Source organism: Ovis aries, chromosome 11 (genome assembly GCF_016772045.2).
Source record: "Ovis aries strain OAR_USU_Benz2616 breed Rambouillet chromosome 11, ARS-UI_Ramb_v3.0, whole genome shotgun sequence".
NCBI lineage: Eukaryota > Metazoa > Chordata > Mammalia > Artiodactyla > Bovidae > Ovis > Ovis aries.
The window spans coordinates 39,932,400-39,957,738 of NC_056064.1; the positions used below are offsets into that span (position 1 = coordinate 39,932,400).

Here is a 25,339-nt window from a genome sequence, read left to right on the forward strand (position 1 = left end):
AGTTCTATGAGTTCTGTAATAATTCTAGAAATTAGCATAAGAATTGAATTGAATTGTTGGCTGCCCAGTTGGTATCTAGAGAACTGGTGGAAAACATCCTAGACAAACTTTCTATCATGAGCATGTATTACTTTAATAACAGAAAAGGGCAAAATAAACATGTTATTTTTAAAAATGAAATATGAGGACAACCAACAGAATGGGAAAAAATATTTGCAAAGTGACCAGCAAGAGATTAATCTCCAAAATACACAAATAGCTCATGCAGCTCAACATCAAAAAAGCAACCAACTGAATCAAAATAAGGGCTAAAAATCTAAATAGACACTTCTCCAAAGAAGACATACAGATGATCAAAAAAGCAAATGAAGAGATGTTCAACTTCACTGATTATTAGAGAAACACAAATCAAAACTACAATAAGGTACCACCTCACACTGGTCAGAATGGCCATCATCAAAAAACCTACAAACAATAAATGCTAGAGAGAGTGTGGAAAAAAGGGATACCTCTTATGCTATTGATGGGAATATAAATTGGTACAGTCACTATGGAAAAGAGTATGGAAGTTCCCCCCCCAAAAAACAAATAATATAGTTACCATTTGATATAGCAATCTCATTCCTGGGCATATACTCAGAGAAAACCATAAACTGTAAAGATACACAAAACCCAATGTTCATTGCGGCACTATTTACAATAGTCAGGACATGGAAGCAAGCTAAATGACCATCACAGATGAATGAATAAAGAAGATATGGTGCATATATACAATGGAATACTACTCAGCCATAAAAAGGAATGAAATAACGCTATTTGCAACGACATGGATGGACCTAGAGATTGTCATAGTGAGTGAAATAAGTCAGACACAAAGACAAATATTATATGATATCACTTATATGTAGAATCTTAAAAAATGTTACAAATTAATTTATTTACAAATCAGAAATAGAGTCACAAACATAGAAAACAAACTTATGGTTACTAAGGGGGAAGGAGGGGAGGGATAAATTGGGAGATTGAGATTTACATATGCACACTACTATATATAAAATAGATAACTAATAGGAACCTACTGTTAGCACAGGGAACTCTACTAAATACTCTGTAATGACTTATATGGGAAAAGAATCTGAAAGAGTAGATATATATTTATATTTAACTGATTCACTTTGCTGTACAGTAGAAACTAACATTTGGCACCCCACTTCTGTACTCTTGCCTGGAAAATCCCATGGACAGAGGAGCCTGGAAGGCTGCAGTCCACGGGGTCACTAAGAGTAGGACACAATTGAGCGACTTCCCTTTCACTTTTCACTTTCATGTACTGGAGAGGAAATGGCAACCCATTCCAGTGTTCTTGCCTGGAGAATCCCAGGGACGGGGGAGCCTGGTGGGCTGCCATCTGTGGGGTCACACAGAGTCAGACATGACTGCAGCAACTTAGCAGCAGCAGCAGAAACTAACACAACATTGCAAATTAACTATACCCTAATAAAAGTATTTTTTCTTTTTTTTAAAATTTATTTTAATTGGAGGCTAATTACTTTACAATATTGTGGTGGTTTCTGCCATACATTCACATGAGTCAGCCATGGGTGTATATGTGTTTCCCATCCTGACCCTCCCTCCCACCTCCCTCCCCATCCCATCCCTCAGGGTCATCCCAGTGCACCAGCCCTGAGCATTCTGTCTCATTCATCAAACCTGGACTGGCCATCCATTTCACATATGATAATATACATGTTTCAATGCTATTCTCTCAAATCATCCCACCCTCACCTTCTCCCACGGAGTCCAAAAGTCTGTTCTTTACATCTGTGTCTCTTTTGCTGTTGTACCCCAATAAAAGTAATTTTAAAAAATTTTTAAATGAAGTTATTATAGCTTGAACACTTAAATTCTCAAAATCTGCTGATATCCTACAGCAAATTATTAAATGCAAATATTTGTAAAGTGAATAAAACTGAATTCCTCCCAACTCAATCCACATATATAAGTTTTCCTGATTTCTTCTCCATACTGAGCCTCAGTCGTCTCTTTAGTTCTGGTCTATACACTATGGCTCACCTCCTATGTCTTCATCCTCATTGGCTGGGCCTTCTGTACCATCCACATTTTCTGTTTCATGAGCTTTGGTTAAATCGTAGTCATTCAAAAGCTCTGAACCTTCTAGGAGATAAAAAGAATTTTAACTATGAAGTAACTTTAAAGGATTTTTATAACCCTGTATTAAGTAATACTCCCATTTCAGCTTTATCCAATCCCTAAATGATAGACAATATCCTTTCACATACATCCAAGCGAGATATATGTGAAATTTTAGAAATATGCCCAAGGTTTATTTGCCTTTCAATTAGACATTGTTTTCTTGAATAGTTCTTTCACCTTAAATTCCACTCAAGTTCCTTCTGGATAGAAATTCTCTCTCCTTTGGTGTATTTCAGGATATTCAGTAAGATGTTAAGACCAAGAATATTAACATATACTGATGAGAAATATTGAGCCTGAGACTACTGGCAAAACTCAATTTGGAAAAGATGCTTTCCTGAGAGGAAGCCTATAAGCTTCTGTACACCAAATTCTATTTTCCCTTTCTGTTCACATTATAAATATGATTTTGTAGAAAGCATATTGGCCCCCAAATTCTTTTATTTCTTCAAACATTTACTAAATGTTGACAAGGCTACAGATATGAATAGGTCATAATTCCTGTATTCAAAGAGCGGATAATTCACAGATGTAGATAAAACAAACCCACAAACACAATGCAAGATTTACCCAAGAGATAAGTCTAAAATGTAGACTCGGACAAGAGATTAAGGGAAATACAAAGTGCTATGGGAGTTCCTAGGAAAAAGGCAGTAGATATGATAAAAGCATGGTTAAATAAACAACAAACTTGCTAATAATTAAGTTTAACAAAGACACAATTTTTTACAATAAATATCGAAAATAATAAAAGTGAGGAAGAAGGCATGACATAGCTAGAATTTTTTCACATATAAGCATGGTAGCTTAATTAAAAAAAATGATAACAAAAGAAATGAACAGAAAAGACCCACTTGCCATCAAACTCCTTTCCAATATTCAATAAAATATTTGCTGAGAACCTACTACATGCAACAAATAGTCAAAAACACGGAATCCTGCAGCACTAAGGAGCTGAAACAGGAGAGGTGAGAGAAACTCTGCAGTGGCTTCCTTTCTGCTGCAACCATGACTGAACACGTGGAATAGGACATTTTACTGGACTATAGGTGTAAAACGGAAACATATCACATACAATACATGACTAAGAGGTCCTGAAAATGTAGTCGTCATGGATTCAGGTAAAGTTTCTCATTTCTGCATATCATATACTCTTAGACACTAAGACACTGCTCTAAACAATAGTTTTCTTTTCTCAAGCCTGAAATGATAGATTTACAGTGCACGTCTGATAGAACAACTGATATGAGGTACATGTTCAATTAAAACATAAGGTTACAACTCAGAGTAAAATAAAGACACCTGTGTGGTAAATTTTGTAATATAGCAAAAGCTTTGATTCAAACAAAGTGAGTATATCAATAGAGAAAACACAGAATTTATATTTAGGAAATAGATTATCTTAAGTATTTATAGTTTATTCTGGAGCAAGGGTCAGCAAACCATGGCCTAAGGCCAAATCGAGCCATGGCCTATTTTTACTAATATGTAGACCCAGGAAGTAGGAATGGTTTTACAGTTTTATAGATTGCAAAAAATATAAAGAAGAATATACAACAGAGACCATATATGGCCCACAAAGTCTAAAATATTTACTCTCTGGTCCTTTACAAATAAAGTTTGCTGAGCACTGTTCCTGAGTGAAAAGCACAAGTTTCATAAGCTATGATATTGTTCAACAAAAGCTGTCTTAATTCAAATGAGTCAGCTGAAATATTTTTTAAAGAAAAAAAAAAAACAGTGAAAAAATAAAAAAACATTGGGTGGGGTGGTTTGGCTCTGTGCTGTCAGATAACTTATATGATATAAACGGATGCATTATTATTGTATCCGGAAGACATAACTTCGTTTTTTCCACAACACATTTCCATAGCATTTGTATTGCAATCAGAATATTCCTCTTCATTTGAACTATTCAGTAAAGGTATATTTTTAGAGAGGAAAGATCTGATGTTGTTACCTGTGGGCACAGACTGCTCTTGAGTGCTTTTCAGTTCCACATTTGGTTTTATATCTGAAACAAAAAGGATTATAAATATTAGCTTTTTAGAGTAAATTTTTTTCAGATTTGAGCCTTCTAAATTTAATAAGGATACCACTTTGGAAGATTTACTTGCTGATTTCCTCTCCAGAGCAAGACTATTATTACCTACATCATTCCTAAAAAGTGTCTCAAGGAGAATAAAAAGAATCCATGCAGAAATTATATTTTAAAGAGATTAAGAGGAAAAAATTACTATTCTGTATTTATTCTGGTATTTTAATTTTTCCATAAAGACCCGAGTTCCTATCCGGTGTCTTGTTTCAGTCTAAAGATCTTTCTTCAGCATATCTACTAGTGCAACTGTATGAATGACAACTTTTCTCAACTTTCCATTTATTTGGAAGTATCTTTATTTTGCCTTAAAATTTGAAGGCTATTTTTACTTGACATAGAATTATGGACTGACAGTTTTCTTCTGTCACTTTAAAGATGGCATTCCACTATGTTCTTATCCTCTATTGTTATTGATGGGAAGAATATTTTCTATCATTGTTTTCCTTTATATATTCTTTTTCTCTGAATGCTTTCAAGATTTTCTCCTTAGTTTTTAGCAGTTTAACTACTATATGCCTAGGTGTGATTTTATTTGCATTTATCTCACATGGGTCCACCTAACTCCTTATCTATAAAATTGTGTTTTTCACCAAACCTTGTAATTTTTCAGCTATTATTTCTTCAAATTCTTTTTCTCCTCCATTCTTTTGCCCTTTTTCTTCAAGGACTTCATCTACATGTGCATGTTAAATTTTTTCATATTCCTACATTTTCTTGAGGTCCTGTTCTTTTCCCCTTAAAGTTCTTTTCTCTGTTGCTCAGATTGAATACTTTCATTAATGAATCTTCAAGTTCATTATCCTTTCTTCTGTCATCTTAATCTGTTATCAAGCCTATTCAGTGAGTTTTTTAATTTCAGATACTGTAATTTTTAGTTCTAGAATTCTATTTTGATCTTTTTTATAGTCTCTCTCTGGAGTAGGAAATGGCCACCCACTCCAGTATTCTTGCCTGGAGAATCCCATGGACAGAGAAGCCTGGTGGGCTACAGTCCATGGGGTCACAAAAAGTCAGACACAATTGTGTGACTGAGCACACTACACATAGTCTCTCTGCTAGATTTCCTATTTGTTAATTCATTACAAGCACATTTTCCTTTGCATCTGAGTATAATTATTATACTTGTTTAAGAGTCTTGTCCTCCAATTCTAATATCTATATCATTTTGGGGTTAGTCACCTATAATTTCTTTTTCTCTTGAGTATGGGTCACATTTTCCTGCTTATTCAAATAACCTTAAAATTCTGGATTGTACCCTGAAAATTATAAAGATATGTTACAGAATTTCTGGAGTTTGTTATGTTCCTTTGAAGGATATAGGAGATTTTCTTTGTTTATTTCACTTTTTAAAGCACGTAAACTCACACTCTGTTTCATTGTGGTGGGAAGCATCTAGGGTAATCAATTGTCCCAGTACACCTGGGATTGAAGGTTTTCCAAGACTACATAACTTTCACAGCCTCAGGAAAACTGGCACAAATTGGTCACTCTTGCAGAAGCATAAATTTCTGTTCAGTTACTTTCACCTCAGATGGACTGCTCAGGGTGTGAACCATACAAGTGTAGTTCAAGGATTAGCTTAAGATTTGGTCCAGCTAGAGCATTTATACACAAAAGACCCTCTCTACCCTCTCCACTCTAGGATTTCCCCCTTTGCTCCTATGATTGCTTGTGATTGCTATGGTTTTTTAAGCCAGTAAAACTGTGGATTATCTATTCAAGTTTTGGTCACCCAGATGCTAAAACTGGGACCTGCCTTTGAGAAAAACAGCCTTAAAAACAGGTTGGTTTTGGTTATTTTCCAATTCCTGCAGGTAATAGATTTTTCATATTTTGTCCAGAATTATAATTGTTATCTGCTGGAAGGTTGGTTCAACAAGACCAACCTCCTCTACTACTAGAAATGGAAACTCTCCACTTGTTCTTTATTTCAATGGTGATCATATACCCATAACTGCTCCAGATAACACTGATTTCAAATAATCTACATTTCAGACGTATTTCAATTTTTGTTTTGAAAAATACAGTCACTGCACTTACATTCTATCCTAATATTAAAGTTTAACACACCACCCATTAGATGTTAGCAGCAAAGCCTAAGTGCAGGAAAAATGCAAATATTTTTTAAATAAGTAAGCATTAGTCAGTCAGTCAGTCATGGCCGACTCTTTATGACACCATGGACTGTAGCTCACTAGGATCCTGTGTCCATGGAATTCTTCAGGCAAGAATACTGGAGTGGGTTGCCATTTCCTACTCCAGGGGATCTTTCTAGCCAAGGATTGAACCCAGGTTTCTTGCACTGCAGACAGATTCTTTACCATCTGAGCCACCAGGGAAGCCTTTTGTAAAATAAGCAAAGGGGCAGCCTAATATGCAGTGTTAAAACCCAAGATGGGTGAAAGAAACGGCCATACAAGGAATAGGGACAGGCCAGGGTAGGCTGTTGGAAACCAACCAATATGAACAGTGTGCCTGTATGGGGTGCACATTTAGCATGAGATGAGGAGGGATTCTACATGAAGGGCAGACAGATTGGCAAGTCAGAGCCTAAGCAGGATGAGAAGGGCAGGAGAATCACCTGGGCTGGAGTGATGAAGAACATATCCAAGTAAGGGATGGCCTAGCATGAGGAGTCAGAGCCTGAGCATAGAGAAGAGGCCACCTATGCCGAGGGGTGCTCTCATTTCAGGGAGTAGACAGGGTTAGCAAGGCACCCACATAGGGACAGTGGGGGTGCCAAAGAACCCAAATGGAGTGAGGAGAGTTTCTATGTTTGGGAGTATCCAAGGCAAAGTGTCAGAACTTGATTGGGTTGAAGAGGGCAGCCACATATTAAGGGCAGCTTTGCACTGGGATGTATGCTGTGCTTAGTTGCTCAGTTGTGTCTGACTCTTTGCGACCCCATGGACTGTAGCCCACCAGGCTCTTCTGTCCATGGGGATTCTCCAGACAAGAATACTGGAGTGGATTGCCATGCCCTCCTCCAGAGGATCTTTCCAATCCAGGTCTTCTGCATTGTAGGTGGATTCTTTACTGTCTGAGCCACCAGAGAAGCCCAAGAATACTGGAATAGTTAGCCTATCCCTTCATCAGGGGATCTTCCCCACCCAGGAATTGAACCGGTTTCCTGCATTGCACGTAGACTTTTTACCAGTTGAGCTATCTGGGAAGCCCATTAGACCCCAATAGTTGAAAAGGGTATCCACATAGATCAGTGCCTGCAGTACAGGATGTCAGAAACCAAACGAGGCAAGGTAAGAATCTTCACTGAAGAGGAAATGGCAGTGGCAGTGGATGACTGTTTATACAAAGGAGGATTGATTAAGTAAGAAAAATATAATAAGGATAAGAAGACACAGGTTTTTCTCTGTCAGAGAAGGGAGTTATAAATATGGAAACCTGTAGTCTTATATTGGAAATGGAAGTACTGGCAGGAACACGTGGCTTCAACTATATATAAACTGATACAAAATACAGATGGAAATGTGTGTATATGTATGGTATAACACACATGGTCTCTAGCTCTGTCCACTGAGAGCCCCTGGGAGCAGTGATACCACAACAGCTTTCAAGACATGGATATTAACTTCTAAGCATCATTCTCAACTTATAAAAACCATATTCCTTGGAGAAAGGGCTGACTCCAGCACTGGGGGAGGGAGAGTACAGATGAGTCTGGAACATTTTGTTGTGCCACAAAGCAAGGAAGTGCTCACATAAACAAGAACATATATTAAAAGGATATGAAAATTATTTTGAAGGGATTCCCACTGGTCAAATCTGAGACAAAGAAGCATTAAAATTATAATGATAGTATTGGATTACAACCTATTAAAAAGCATAAATTCATGAGTCCATATTGACATTAGTAAGTAGTTAATAAATTTAAAGTCCAGTAACAAATGGAAAAATTTACATAGTTTCAAAATGCTTCTTCTCAAAATATTGTTACAAAGATAAAAAGAGAAACTATGTAGTGAAGAACCTTGTAGACACCACTGAACTGAGTAAAGTGATCATTATCAGTAACAGGACAAATGAAAATTATGTGTCCACTGATAATGAAAAGAACACAGCTTCACTTCTGTGATATACCTGCCAGACATGCACAATCTAAATCTAACCATGAGAAAACTAACTCTAATTGAGGGATAATTTACAAAATACCTGGTTTGTAATTCTCAAAAGTGTCAAAGTCATGACCGACTGAGGAACTATTCCAGACTGAAGGACAGGGAAGAGACGTGACAACTAAATGCATATGTGATTCTGAGCCAGATTCTCCTGAGGTGAAGGGCATTATAGAAGCTACTGGAGAAATCTGAGTGGGGTCTGGGATTTAATTGTAGTAATGTCTCAATGTTAATTTCCTGATTTTGATAGTTGTTTCCTGGTTATGTAGGAGAAGGTAGAACACACACTAAAGTAGTCAAGGTGAATAGGGCTTTATGTCAGCAACTTACTCTCAAAATTTCCGGAAAAAAAAAAAATTAGGTTTTTGTACTGTATTGCAACTTTTCTGTAAGTTTGATAGTGGGAGTTTTTTTTTAAGCTTTTTTTTTTTTTTTTTTTTTCAGCTAACTGTGAAACTTTTAACTGCACACTAAAGGGATTCTGAACAAAAAAAAAAAAAAAAAAAGAAAGAAAGAAAAGTAGCTCAAAAGTTTCACACGAACAATCTTCATGTGAAAACACCTTTTAGTTATTACAGAACAAGATGGCTTTTGATTTGGTGAGCTAAAGAAAAAAGGTCCTAGTCCCCTGAGCCTTTTAAACTCTCTGACAGTGATATTTAAATAGCTCTTAATATTTTTTCAAGCAGCCTTTGTGTGGCATAAATAACACCAGAAGGAACTGAGTACAGTTTCCAAGGGAAAAAAGGAGATTCTACTATCTGAGTATTCAAAATTTGAAGGAGACATTTAAACCATCTAAGACTTCCCTGGAAGTCCAGTGGTTAAGACTCACGTTTCCACTGCAGGGGACACAGGTTCAATCCCTGGTCAGGGAACTAAGATCCCACATGCTGTGGCACAGCCAAAAAGAAAAGAAAAGAAAACCATCTATAATCAGGCTATATGGATACTCTTCTTAGGTGCTAAAAAGTACTTAAAATACAGGAACAAAGCAGACTGAAGTGTATTTCCCCTTCTTGAATGTAAACATCTTTATAAAACTGTGAAGTCTAGTAGTGAATAGATGATAAAGGAATTCCCACCTGAAGACCAGAAACCTATATTTATAAGTGCAGCAAAAGTTTTACAGTTTTTAATGGATAATTTTGCAATTCCTTCATAGTTCAGTCCAAAAAAGACTTCCAAAAATTTCCATGGTGGGGTCCATTTGGGTATTTTTAATGTGTTGGGAGTCAACATAGTTTTAAACTATTTTCCAAACAAAAAAAAAGTGCTCTAGAAAGCTAAGAAGGAAAGGTCCCTATACTTCTTTTGACAAAAATATTAATTCCCTTTACTGATATTAATATATACAGTACAAATGATGGAAGAATTCCAAAGTGGATTAATTCTATTAAAATCTAATTCCTGTCAATTTTCTACCTCTTCTATTACTTGAATTGGGTAAAGCATGTTCCTGCCTCAGGACTTTTGCTTTTGCTCGTCCCTCTGACCAAAATGCTCTTCCCTCAGACAGCCACCTGCCCTACCTACCTCCTTTCTTCATTCAGGTGTGTGCTCAAAAGTTACCTTATCAAACCAGCTTTACTTAACTACTCTATAATAAGAGGTCATTCTTCGTCGTCACTTTTTTCTCTTACATTATAAAATTTTCTTCATACAATTTCTTCATTTTCACCACCTTACATATATTTATTCATTAAAAAAAGTATTTATTTATTTGGCTGTGCCAGCTCTTAGTTGTGACATGCAGAACCTTTGGTCTTCATTGCAGCATGCAAGATCTTTAGTTATGACATGTGAACTCTCAGTTGCAGCAGGTGGGATCTAGTTCCCTGACCGGGGATTGAAACCAGGCCCCCTGCATTGGGAGCACAGAGTCTTAGCCACTGGACCACCAGGGAAGTCCCTATTTGTTCACTTTTAAAATGTCTCCTCCCCACCCCACCAGAATGTAAACTTAATGAAAACATGGATGTTGGCTGTAATTTTTATTGCTTTTTGCTATATTTTCAGCTCTCAAAATAGTACCCATTATGACAGCCACTCAATAAATATTTGTTGAATTAATACATGAACTTTTACATCTCTATCTTTGCTACTTATAAATACTCTCTAGGTCAAGGTTCTACAAACTACAGCTTATCCCCTGTTTTTGTATGACTTGTGAACTGAGTTTACATTTTTTAATGGTTGAAAAAAATCAGAAAGATGCATCTCATGCAACTTGAAAATTGTGTGGAATTCTAACATCAGTGTTCATAAATAAAGTTTTATTGAAGCATGGCCAAATCCATGTTGTCTACAGCTGCTTCTGTATTCCAAGAGCAGAGTTGAGTACTTGCAACAGAAACTATATGACTTGCAAAGCCAAAAACATTCACTATCTGGTAACCTTTTAGAAAAAGTTTGTCAAGACCTGGTCAAATCTACTATTAATACTAACACTAACACTGCACTGTCCGATACAATAGCCACTAGCCACATGTGCCAATTTGAGTTTAAATTTAAGTTAATTAAAGTTAAAATTTTAGTTTCTCAGTTACCCAACCACATTTCAAGTATTCAACAGAACATGTAGCTAAGGGTCTTTCATATTGGAGAATATAGATAAAGAATATTTCCATTCCCGTAGAAAGTTCTACTGAAGGGCACAGCTCTAGATTTTAGAATATCTCGTTGCCGCTTGGGATACCACTCAATGCAAAGTTATTTAAAGCAAACATTACAACTTCGGGTCAGGAAAGAAAACATGTATAAAAGTTAAATCAATGAAAATTCTAAAGAAATTATACTAGGAAACAGCTTAACAATGCTCATCTTCTATCAATGTTTTCTAAACTCCTACAATTGGAATTTTAGGGGAAAGCACTTTCTATTAATGCAGTCATCAAAAAGGTAAAGAATATAGACAGCATCTTCATACAAAGAACTTTATAAATTTTACTGATTAAAAAATTAATGTGACTCTTCAAAGGGTTAAGAAAGAAAACCCACATGATGCCAAACATCCAGATAAAATATTTCTAAATTTACCTATATGGGGCCTCCCAGGTGGCAGAGTGGAAAAACAATCTGCCTGTCAATTCAGGGGATATGGGTTAAATCCCTAGTTTGGGAAGATTCCACATCCTGTGGAGCAACTAAGTCCATGTGGCACAACTACTGAACCCACTCTCTAGGGCCCATGAGCCACAACTACTGAGCTTGTGCTCCGCAACAAGAGAAGCCACCACAATGAGAAGCCCATGCACCACAACTAAGAGTAGTCCCCCACTCACCATAAGTAGAGATAGCCGAGCAAAAGCAACGGAGACCCAGTGCAACCAAAAATAAAGTACTTATATATGTGCATACAAAATAAACTCAGCATGTTCATTAGAATTTTTATATCATTAGATAAAATCATTTTTCTTACCTAATTTAAAAGCCAAAATTACAATCCCTACTTAACACTCTTTCATATCAATTTCCCTCCTGCTCTTGCCATAACTAATCTCCTGATATATTTTTTGTTTAATTAAATAATTACTGTTTTCCATTGACACTGGTGTTGTACTGTGCTTTCCAATGACATTTTACCTCTTAAACAATAAATCTTATGGAAAGATTCTTTAAAAGTTCAATCTTCTAAGACTGGACCAAGAATAAATAGAAATTATGAACAACCCAATTACAAGCACTGAAACTGAAGCTGTGATAAAAAAATCTCCCAAAAAACAAAAGCCCAGGACCAGATGGCTTCACAGGAGAATTCTATCAAACATTTAGAGAAGAGCTAATGCCCATACTTCTAAAACTCTTTTTAAAAGTTGCAGAGAAAGGAACACTTCCAAACTCATTGTACAAGGCCACTATCACCCTGATACCAAAACCATACAAAGACAACATAAACAATAAATCTTATAAAAAATACATAGCTTCTGTAACTGATATAGTTCACAAATATATTGGACTGTTAAAGTTAAAGGTTATTTCTTTTGTAGTTTTCCAAGCACTGTATAAATTCAAAGCTTTATTAGCAATCTCAAATTGTTTTCTACCAGAAGTGAAAACAAGCCTCATCATATGCTTGCTGAGAGATGACAATTTCAAATTTGTTTTTACTCCTTAAGATTCTCTCTTTGACAAAGATGCTGTTTAAAAAATTTCATAAGTTAGAATTTTTGTTAAATATACCAAGATTTTTCTCTGAGATTCTAGCATTTTATGTGCTACAAAATGAAAAGGGGTAGATTACAAATAAAATTTAAAATTGAAAATGGTAAGGATCTGGTTAATTGAGATTTCATCAAAATTCACATGTGAATAATATGTTATCTATGAACAAAATCAAATATTTACATTAGCAACAAAACATGCAACCATATTTTTAATTCGAATGATTGTAAACTTGTTTTCATTTTGTTACTTTAAGTAATTAGCATTCAGTAAAGGATATCCGCTAATAAACATGGAAGTCTGCTCAAGGTTATGTGGCAGCCTGGTGGGGAGGGGACTTTGCGGGAGAATGGATATAAGTATATGTATGGCTGAGTCCCTCCAATGTTCACTTGAAACTATCACAACACTGTTAACTGGCTATGCTCCAACACAAAACAAAAGTTAAAAAAAAGAATACCAGCTAATATAATTCTATTCTTAATTTCAGAGATCAGATTTCCACTTGCTGGTCTGTCTTTCCAGCATAGCGTAGGAGCTAAAAGAGACCAAAATGTCAGTCTCAGAAAGAGCCCTGCACTGAGTTTGCCAGCTGTCCTCAGCACTGGTGCCTGACAGCAGCCAGAAAGTTGTCTTTGAGTGTCAGCATTTCCCTTTACCTTCATAACAATAAACTGATTTCTCTATCCCCATACCTCTTTCTTAAGTTTAAAATGTCCACTTTTACGTTTTAACAAAAAGCTTTGGAAACTGAGTCACTGACTACAAAATGATCCTTATAATCAATGAAATTAGAAACGATGGAATTGAAGTAGATATCTTACGTATCTTATCTCTTCTTTCCCTGCCACTTGATATTTGAATTTTCTCCAACATCCAACTATTTGGATTATGAAGTCTCTGCTTAGACACTTCCAAGAATACAGAAGTTATACTTTTCCTTTTCAGAAAAATTCTAATGTTTTAAAAAGTTCCTCGTTAAATACGGTGGAACTCAAAATTTCCTGAACTGTCCATTTCAGGTCCTACTTCAGCTTTCTGGGAACATCCAGAATAAATTATTACACAAATGCTACCACTCAGTTCCCTAACCATGGTGAGAGCTTTCTTCTGAACCTGGTTTTGTTTGCCTATGGTCCTCCAAAAATGTGGCATCAAGCACTTAGCCCAGGAATGCAAATGAGACTTCATATTATCTCATAGCATCTCTGGAAAATAAACAGGTGCAATGGCATTTATTATTCTTCCGATTTTACAAACAAAATTTAAGACAAAAGAATGACAAAAAATATAAAGTCATGTAATTGTCCAAAGGTACAATGTCAGTGGCATATTATGAAGAGAAACAGGATTCCTCTCTTGAGTTTCAACCTTTGTTTCAAAGAATTTAAATAATGTTTTAAGGTGCTTTCCTACATAGATTATAAATCTTGGAAGAAGGTCAGAACTAGAAGACATTTTAGACCCAATTAATTTCAAATACCTCAAGTGAGAGGAAAGGAAGATATTAAAAAAGGGGGGGCATGCGTTAAAATGAGAATAGTCTCTCCAACCATGAGATTCTTCCTTTCCTTCCTCTTTGGACCAAGGTAAAGGTTAAGAGACATCAAGAATACTTCTCTAAGAACATCAGATCAATACAGCCCACATTACCCTCTTTTTTTTTTTTAAACAAAATATTCCATTTTCCCTAGATTAAATGTGAAGAAATTATAGACTGCAGGGCACAGATCTTAAACAGCAAATTCAATATCTAGTGTTTTTTGCCTTGAAAGGTCTGTTACTCTAAAGTTGTAGAAAAATATGTCTTACCATGGGTATCACGTGCCAAAAAACATGCAGAGAGAAAAGAAAGAATAAGCATTTCATGCCATTGACGCTTTTAAAAATTGTCTGTGCTAAAATGATTGAATCCAACATACTGCAAGTAAGATTTTCATTTCGTAACTGTAAAATGCCTAGTTGGTTATAAAATAACTGAAGTTAAAAACAAAATATCAATTGAAGATGGGTGACAGACTTAAATGTGAAAACTACAACAATCAAATTTCTAGAGGAAACTATATGAGAATATTTTCATGGCCTTGGATAGGCAAAGACTTAATCCCCAAAGGAAAAAAAAGAACTTAGTCTTCATTAAAATTAAGAATTCTGTTTATCAAATAGATTAATAAAATAAATAAACAAGTTACAGACCCAGAGAAAATATTTGCAATACACATCTGATGAAGTTTATGCTTCTAAATTTTAAATGCCTACAAAATCAATAAGAAAAATATAAACAATCCAATTTTTTTAATGTACAGAAGACTTATAGCACTTCAAGAAAAAGAATATGTAAATAGCCAATAAACATACAAAAAGGTACTGAACATCATTATTCATCAGGAAAATACAAATTAAAACCACAATAAAATACCACTAAACACCTACCAGAATAGCTAAAATTTAAAAGACTGACAACAGCAAGTGTTGACAAGATGTGGAACAACTGGGGATCACCAGTGAGAGGGTAACAAGTCCAACCACTTCAGAAACTGTTTGGCAGTATGCATCATACCTAAGAACACACCCACACTATGACTTAGAAATGCTAGTCCTAGATATATATCCAAGAGAAATGAATGTATATGTCCATCAAAAGACATGTACAAGAATATTCATCATATAGATAAACAATGGAAACAAATCCAATGTCCATCAACAGTACAATTAATAAACAAGTTGTATATTCATACTACTCAATAATAAAAAGGATGAACTATTAATAAATGTAACAATATAGATGAATCTCAAAGGTATGTTGAGTAAAAGAAACCAGACACCCAAAAAGGACGTACTGTATGATTTATGCAGAACCCAAGAACAAGAAAACTGATCTATGGTTACAGAAGTCTGAATAGCGCTTTACTTGGTGTGCATGCTCCGTCACTTCAGTCACGTCTGACTTTTTGCAATCCTACGGACTGTAGCCCATCAGGCTCCTCTGTCCATGGGGATTCTCCAGGCAAGAATACTGAACTGAGGTACCATGCCCTCCTTCTGGGGATCTTTCTGACCCAGAGATTAAACCCGTCTCACTTATGTCTCTTGCATTGGCAGGAGGGTTCTTTACCACTAGTGCCACCCGAGGAACCCTTTTTACTTGGTGTAAAAGGAGGTTTTGCAAATGGGCACAAAGGGAATCTTCTGGAGTGATGCAAATGTCTTTTTCTAAATTTTATTTTACTGAAGTATAATTGATTTAAATGCTATGTTTCTGGTATAAAATGTTTCCTATCTTGACTTTGAAGGAATGCATATAGATAAAAATTAATCAACCTGTATATGTAAGAAACGTATACTTCATTGGATAAACTATTCCTTAATTAAAAATAAATCTATTGAACACAATCATTTTCAAATATCTAAAACACCAAAGGAGTTCCTGGAGGTCCAGTGGTTAGGACTTGGCACTGTCACTGTTGGGGTTCTGGGTTCAATCCCTGGTCAGAGAACTAAGATCTTGCAAGCCACATAGTTTAGCCAAACAAAAACAAAAACAAAAAAAACCCACAAAAGTCCAAACCTTAAAAATACAATTATAGCAGTATCTTCTTTTAAAAAAACGTTTGAAATTTGGGAGATTTTTATAAGTTTTCTATAGTTTTTATGGACTATATCTATACCAACCATCCTCTGAATGGGCCCCATGTAAAAATTCTTATGGTGAGGAAATTTATTTACATGTTATGTACCACCTAAATATGAAGATATTTTCAGTGATAGCTAATTCTCCAATCAAATTTTCCTGAGGATTGAGATTTTAAGATTTGCTTCAATTTTGATCTTTGATTTTTTTCCTTTTTTCACTAAACTTAGGCTACAGATAATTTGTGTCATTCATCCTTGGAAAACAAAAACAAACAAACAAAATCTCTTGATCCACATCTATGCTTCTCTTCAGCAATAGCCCCACTTATTTCTGTGCTTCACTTCCTAGCTAAACTTCTGGAGAATATAACCTGTACCCAGTGATTCTACTTCTTCTATTCCCCTTCCTGCTTTAACCATTTCAGTCTGGTTTCCATCCCCACAACTCCACAAAAACCACTTTTGTTAAGGTCACTAACAAGTTTTACATTGCCCCAAACCAGCCCACACTATTTGTCCTCACCTTACTTGATTTTCCAGCAACAGTGAACATAGCTGTTCACTCTCTCCTCTGAATTCCATTACACCACACTCGGTTGGTTTTTCTACTTGTCTCGCCATGCTGTTTCTCTTATGTTAGCCCCTCCGCCTCTACATGACCACCTAAGTAGGACGCGTCTCAGGGCTTGATCCCGAGCCCTCTTCTCACAATAGGTGGCCCCAGTCATTCTCATGGCGCTAGTCGGACATGACTGAGCGACTGAACTGAACTGAACTGAAAGATCACCTACGTGCTGAGAATGACCAAATTTCTATCTCTAGCCAGACTTTTTATTCAGAGGAGAGGTGCACCAACCCTGCCCTGAGCATTATTCTTCCTTTTAGCACTGTTCTTTTATAACACTTCAAATAATTCAAATCTTTTCATTGGGGGTTTATTTGTTTGGGAGCCTACCTTCCTCAGTTCAGTTCAGTCGCTCAGTCATGTCCGACACTTTGCAACCCCACGAATTGCAGCATGCCAGGCCTCCCTGTCCATCACCAACTCCCAGAGTTCACCCAAACTCATGTCCATCGTGTCAGTGATGCCATCCAGCCATCTCATCCTCTGTCATCGCCTTCTCTTCCTGCCCCCAATCCCTCCCAGCATCAGAGTCTTTTCCAATGAGCCAACTCTTCGCATGAGGTGGCCAAAGTATTGGAATTTCAGCTTTAGCGTCAGTCCTTCCAAAGAACACCCAGGACTGTAAATTCCAAGCAGGCAAAAGCACTGCTGTCTTCTTCACCATTGTATTGCCAATATTTTGCATACAAGACACATAACAGTCAGTGAACAGTTCTTGAATGAAGAATGAATGAATAAACATTTCTGACTTTTGAATTACATTGCTATTAATATAAATGTTATATTACAAGGTAAGTCAAAATCAAATGTTATAAAAACTTTCATTGCTCAGCTTTCTTTTAAAACCAGGATATAAACAATAAAAATATATTCTAGAACAACAGGAATACCGGACCACCTGACCTGCCTCTTGAGAAACTTATATGCAGGTCAGGAAGCAACAGTTAGAACTGGACATGGAACAACAGACTGGTTCCAAATAGGAAAAGGAGTATGTCAAGGCTGTATATTGTCACCCTGCTTATTTAACTTACATGCAGTGTACATCATGAGAAACGCTGGGCTGGAAGAAGCACAAGCTGGAATCAAGATTGCCAGGAGAAATATCAATGACCCCAGATATGCAGATGATACCACCCTTATGGCAGAAAGTGAAGAGGAACTAAAGACCCTCTTGATGAAAGTGAAAGAGGAGAGTGAAAAAGTTGGCTTAAAGCTCAACATTCAGAAAACTAAGATCATGGCATCTGGTCCCATCACTTCATGGAAAATAGATGGGGAAACAGTGGCTGACTTTATTTTTGGGGGCTCCAAAGTCACTGCAGATGGTGACTGCAGTCATGAAATTAAAAGACACTTACTCCTTGGAAGAAAAGTTATGACCAACCTAGATAGCATATTAAAAAACAGAGACATTACTTTGTCAACAAAGGTCCGTCTAGTCAAGGCTATGGTTTTTCCAGTAGTCATGTATGGATGTGAGAGTTGGACTATAAAGAAAGCTGAGTGCAGAAGAATTGATGCTTTTGAACTGTGGTGTTGGAGAAGACTCTTGAGAGTCCCTTGGACTGCAAGGAGATCCAACCAGTCCATCCTAAAGGAGATCAGTCCTGGGTGTTCATTGGAAGGACTGATGTTGAAGCTGAAACTCCAATACTTTGGCCACTTGATGCGAAGAGCTGACTCATTTGAAAAGACCCTGATATTGGGAAAGATTGAGGGCAGGAGGAGAAGCGGATGACAGAGGATGAGATAGTTAGATGGTATCCATATGTCCATACCAACTCAATGGACATGAGCTTGGGTAAACTCTGGGAGTTGGTGATGGACAGGGAGGCCTGGTGTTCATGGGGTTGCAAAGAGTCAGACACGACTGAGTGACTGAACTGAACTGAACTGAAAGATATAAAGATGATCTACTGCAACCCAGTGTGTGCTATGAAAGTGATGTTTCACTAATACTTTTCAAACTGTGGGCCATGTTTATCAGATTTTAGTGTGTACAAGAATGCCCTAGGAATCTCATTAAAATGCAGATTTTGATTCAGCATGTCTGGCCTGAGATTCTGCATCTGTAACATGTCCCAGATGTTTCCAGTGCTACTGGTCCATACACCACACTTGGATTAACAGGTGTTTAAAGGATCTTTGTACATGAATTATGAATTAAACTGAACATGTGCTGGATCCTAACTTTACTTCTAGTAGAATGCAAGGTGATTTTTGTACACATCATCTTATTCAGACTTGCTGGTCTCTTGCAGTATTATAAACTTAGAGGAGTTCTCAACCTTATCAAGACCAAGTGCCCTCCTCTTTTAGAAAAAGTATTTTATAATACCTCTTTACCCCAGGTCGACCCCTGGGTTGGGAAGATCCCCTGGAGAAGGGAACAATAACCCACTCCAGTATTCTTGCCTAGAGAATTCCATGGACATAGCAGCCTGGCAGGCTACAGTCCATGGGGTAACAGAGTCGGACACAACTGAATGACTAACACACACACACACACCATCATAAATTAAAAATAACCTATCCACACATCGAAGTTTTCTAAAAATGAAAACCTAACTGTAACATAAATGTGAAATAAATAAAATAATTTGTTTTAATATCTAAATGTACTAGTAAATTATTATAGAAGACATAATAAGAAGGTAGTCAGATGTGTTTATAGAATCATCATGAATGCAAGAGACAAAATATGCAAGATATAGCTTGCATCAATAATGGCAAAAGTCTTGGCTCTAAACTAAAGAAAGAATCATCTTCCTTTAACTTACTGGGGGTTGGTCAAAAGGAACCCAGACAAACTTTTTGGCCAACCCAGTAGACAGCAGTTTCATTCTTAAACAATTTAGATTGCATTAAAACCATGCAAGAATACTTTATGCATAAAATACAGTTAGGTTCTAGCAGTCATTAGGTGACATAAAATATTACTAAGTTTCAGAAAAGCAAGAGATTCCAACCTAGAATAGGGAACAGCTTCCTAAAAGACTGCCAGTTGCTGATCTGTGGTAGAGGCAAAGGGTCAATAGCTAAGTAGCAGTGGTCCCTACAGTAATATCCTTACCTAAACAACTTTACATGAGCATATATGCATAGGAAAAAAATATTCTGTGGATAAAAATTGAGCATGGTCAATAATCAACTTTTTATGAATGTGGAGTTATATCATAGCTGATGTAAAATATAATACTCCACTCTGAAAAAATGGTTTTCGTAATATTTAACAACTAATCATTTTTGCCATCATCTGCCTTTATCTCTGCAATTGAAGATCATTTGTTATACACTTGTGCACAGTGTAGACAGTAGCACAAATGTATATCAGAGGCTCGATTTGACTTTCATGTGTATCATTTACCAAATATTAGCGCATTGAAGATTATCCCTATAAAATGTATATTCAGACCTCAAAATAAAACTTTTTAACCAGCTCTTTGAAAATATTAAAAATTTATGAATGTGGTATGAGTAAGATCGTGGTTGTGCACTGAATTTTTTTCCTGTGCATATTTGCTCATATAAAATTGCTCTCATGTTCTAAATATTCTGCTATGTTAACATTCTCTCAAACGGATAATACTTTGCAAATAAACTGATCACTGTGTGATAGAGAAATCAAATGAAGTAAAATATGGTATTCTCAACTTTAAAAAGCAAAACATTTGTTGTGAAGAAATAGTTTATTGTGGCTTGCTGAAACACTGCAAAAAATGTAGCAAAGCCAAGGATTAGATTTCACTATGTTATTTTGCCCTAAATTAAGCCAGTATTGGATTAGAAAAAAATAACAGTATTCATCCTGTTGAATTCAGCCAACATTCGAAGCTCTTCTATCAAACCTTTAATAGCACCTCTGACAAATTAACCAGAAAAATTAACTAGCTTTCATGTCACTATTTTCTTTACTATCTTTACCACAAAAGTTGAACAAATAAATAGTCAAATGACCAAACATAGGCAATTTATTAGTTGATTTATTTAATAAATATGACTGCAGTCCTACCATGTGCTAGGGACTAGGCAGGGTACTAGCTATCACTGGTGATAAAAAGATCCCTACACTGTGGAATCTGACAGTTTGGACGGGGCAACAGGTGTACTAATGACCAAAATATGCAAGAAATCCAGTTAAATAATCTTTAAATAATTAAGAGCTAAGAGTAAAAAATACAGTTTTGCACTGCTTCATCAGTGATGCTATTGAAATGTTTTCCATTTCTCTTATTTTAAAAAGTTTCCTTTATAAACCCACAAATAACCTGATGTGCCAAAAATGTTATCTCTAAAAACAGTTGCTAATAATACAATTTGTGATATGTTGCCAATTCCATTGACATAATAAGTCAGGAGGCAAGCGGCTTTTGAATTTTTGATGCATAAAAAGCACTGCTTCATAAATGCTTTTATTCTGTTTCATATCTATTATTAAACATTTCGTTTTTTCTGTCTTCTAGATGGGCTACCTGTCCAATATAATATGGTATTGACTCCAAATTATATTGATTTACTCTACATCACTTTGTACTCTAAGAACTTTAATTCTGGATGCAAAAGCAGATTTCATTAAGGCTGAAAAAATTATCTCATTCAGGATCATTAGGGATTATTTTTACAGATTTTACAGCAATAATAATTAATAGTTATATATATATATATATATATATATATATATACACCACTTTTCAAATAATCCCCCTATAGAAATATAGTCATTGTTTCATTATTTCATCTTTTTCAAAAAAGTGATTCAAAAGGGCTTACGGTCATCCTTATGATTTCTAATTATTATGAATGTGCCAGTTAATGGGAGAGTTGTATTTTCAAAAGGCTTAACAGCAGCCTACTCTATGTTCTCGTGACGTTTAGAATCTTTTTCCACAATAACTAACGTATGTTTAACACATTCAAAACACATTTATTGGGTACTACAGGCAGCTTCTGTGTTAATCACTCCTTCTTCACACATGGTCTAGAGCTACAGCTTGAGTTAGGAGCCAACTCATACTGGTTATCTGATAAAAGACCTACCGATAATCTTTTAGTCGTAAGTGTAAATATATACACTGATGACAAACTTTTAACAACATATTAAAAAGGTATCACCAGGAAAATGTATGATAATTTTATGAGACCATTCATGTATCTTACTGACTGAGAAAGTAAATTTCCCCTCATATTTGATCCATATTTTAATGGACTAATATGTGATCCTGAAATCTACTCATGTTAAAAGGTAAGGTTTAGCATTAAGTAATATGCTAGTCAAAAAATCAATACCATTTTTGTTTTCTAAGTTTTCCTTTCTGTTATACCATTTTAAATACTTAAACATTTTTCTGAGTTCTAACAAGGAATTGCTAGCACCAATCCCTTATTCACAAAGAATAATAAAAGGCATCAAAATAAAGATAATGAAAATGACTTTTCAGCACCATTTTTTCAAAGTTTTTTTATGTGGACCATTTTCTTAAATTCTTTATTAGATTTGTTACAATAATGCTTCTGTTTCATGTTTGGTTTTTTGACTGTGAGGCATATGGGATGTTAGCTCCCTGACCGGGGATCGAACCTGCACCCCTGCAGTGAAAGGCAAAGTCTTAACCACTGGACCGTCACCAGGGAAGTCTCTTTTGGACACCATTTTGAAATTTTAATGCAACAAACTCTGAGGATCTTTTATGAACCAGGAACTGCTCTTTGCACTGAGTATACAAAAATAAGACATAGTTTCTGCCTTCAGAAGCTTAAAGACCAGTGAGGGAATAAACACTTAAATCGGTGAATAATTTCAATATAATTGGGAGAAGTATGCATAGCAAGGAAAGGCCCTTAGCCCAGTTGGATGGAGGTGAGGGACTGAATAGAATGACCACCAGAAAGCACCAGGAAAAGTCATGAGGAGGTCCTTCATGGTGATAATGCATGAAAAAATGAGTAGGCATAACAAGGTAAAGAATGGGATGAAAATTTTAGGAAAGACATGGAAGTATGAAACAGCATATTAGATTGTAGCAAACACAACCAGAAATTTTCTTAAATTATGTTCTACCAGGACCCCATGACCTTTCTGTGGCTTTTGTTCCTTTGAATTTTATCAGTTCAACCTTCACATGTTCATAACGGAGGGCTAGTAAACCACCATCTGGAGGCTGTATCTATGTAAATACCATCCATCCAGAACAGAGAAAGGAAGCTAGAAATGAAAAAAATGGCTACCACAAAAGCCATGTGGTGGGAAGCTGACATCAAGAAGGAGACAAAAATTACACAATAACCTGGGAATATTTAGTGTAGGGGGATTCAGCTCTGCACAGTTCGAAACCCCATGAGAATATACTACAGAACGATATATAACCTGATGCTCAGAATACTGAGTCTGGGTCCCTAAGATAAAGTTTTCTCTTGTGGACCTCACTTATAAGGGGTCTGTGTAACAAATACTCTTAGAAAGATTTCTTCCCAATAATGTTGAAATAAAAAAGGTTTTTAAAAATATTTATTTATTTAGCTGCACTGGGTCTCAGTTGTGGCACATGGGCTTTTCTCATGGCATGTGGGATCTTCATTCCCAGACCTGGGATCAAACCTGCATTGCCTGCATTGGAAGTGGGATTCTTAACCACCAGACCACCAGGGAAATCCCAAAAGTTTTATATTAAATAAGAAATACGCCAATATCTATAAAATTCGTATTTGTGAACTACCCATTTCTCAACTATCAGATAGAAGAGATATTATTATAGCACAAATAACAAAATTCAGTAACATAAAGATCTCTGTGTAGAAAATATTCAGGATGACAAATTGGGAGAAAAGGAAACAATTCTAGTTCTCGATTTATTACATGCATTAACTCTTCATCTTTACATGACAAACTTTCTATTTCAAAAGCTTATTTCATCTGACATCTTCACACACAGAAATTCTCAATAAATGTCTGGTGATGAGTGAAAAAATGAATAACTTTTTAAAAAGATTTTATATGTTGAAGAAATACTGACTATATAGTTTCACATTTCACAATAAACCATAGCATATTAATCTGGCCCCCAAATTAGGCAGAAAATAAAAGTACTTCATCAAGTACTCTACTTGCTTATAGTGCCAAGATATGACAGGTATACACTATGGGTCAAATTCTAAACTGGGACCAAAATATCAAAATAATATAAAAGTACTTTAAATATCAAACACATAGACCAGATTAGCCAATCTTGAGTGGCTATAATAAACCAGATATTTTATTACACCAAATACTCTGATCCTCAAGGACGTGATGTTAGAATAGACAAATTCACATCACTAACCCTTCTGTTAATCTTAGTTTTTAAGTGTGAAATCTGAGCATCAAGCATACCATGTAACATCTATCTCCACAGATTATGAATATAATCTACTCATCTAAACTCACCTAGTGATTCAATTCTGTATTCTCTTTCCATTTATAGCCTGTACATTCCAAATAAAATTCTATACAAGTTTTCATTCCTTTTTTATTCAGCTTATCAAAAAGTCAGTTAGGGCTTTAATATCCTGAATTATGCTATTTAGTTAATAATTTATTTCACATTAAATAAATGAATTCAGGGGCATTAACATTTATAGAGAAACATTCCAGTTTCCACTATCTTACACTAATTCATATGTTATTCTTGAGAATGAAATGATAATGACTAAGACTAGGAAAAAAAAGTTTTGGAGTATTAATCTATCACTTCACAAAAATAAACTCAGGAATTCATTTGAAATAATTAAAGCCTGAGTGTTTTTTTTTTATTATTTTTTCTACTGTACAACAACCTAATTTTTTCCTGTTCTTGGTCAATGAAATCTTTACATAAGAATTACACATCATAAACCATTTTTCAAATATTCAAAGTATAAATTTTTAGATTTACTTTTAAACCTTGATTTAAAGCAAAAAGTTTTTCATAAGAGAAAACCCTCAAAATATTCTTCAATAATGATCATTAAAATTTTTTTTTTACAGAATACTAAATATGTACTGTGCACTGACTTATCATTTGGCGCTCTACTTAGAGGTAAAAAAAACACGTATAAGTGCCAAGTCAGTTTAAAATTATAAACATACCCATGTGTAAATTAAAGATTTACAATCACAGTACTGTGCTCAATTATACATGAAACAAAATTTACTTTGTGTCCTGACATATTCAATCAAGTTTTAATAACTTCATAGATCCTAGACCTAAAGCAGCCAAAGATCAACGTATACTGGCAATAAGAGAGCCTTCAATCATTATGAAGAAAATATCCAAGCTATTGATAATTATTTATCAAGTTAACATTTTAATTAGGTGTCAGTGTCTCATTTGCTAATAGAATGAATACGTTTCTCACAAATTTTGATTTTCTATTTTCTGATTTTCTCCTCCAACTTGAGATACACCTGCCATGTTCAAGGTTTTAGAAACACTTGTGGAGAAAACTGTTGAA

At 35.6% G+C, this 25,339-nt stretch overlaps 1 protein-coding gene across 5 annotated transcripts in view; it reads right to left on the minus strand.

Moving 5' to 3' along the window:
* Nucleotides 1-25,339, minus strand: part of IKZF3 (IKAROS family zinc finger 3) — a 91,463-nt gene that overhangs the window by 65,277 nt on the left and 847 nt on the right. For 3 of the 5 annotated variants that reach the window (XM_042255937.1, XM_042255935.1, XM_004012848.5), the window contains exons 2-3: nucleotides 4,175-4,228; nucleotides 2,074-2,175 (exon numbers count right to left, since the gene is read on the minus strand). In XM_042255937.1, the coding sequence (XP_042111871.1) occupies nucleotides 2,074-2,175; nucleotides 4,175-4,228 (156 nt within the window). The remainder of the gene's footprint in view (nucleotides 1-2,073; nucleotides 2,176-4,174; nucleotides 4,229-25,339) is intronic. The other 2 variants (XM_060394890.1, XM_042255934.1) reach the window with 1 other exon arrangement.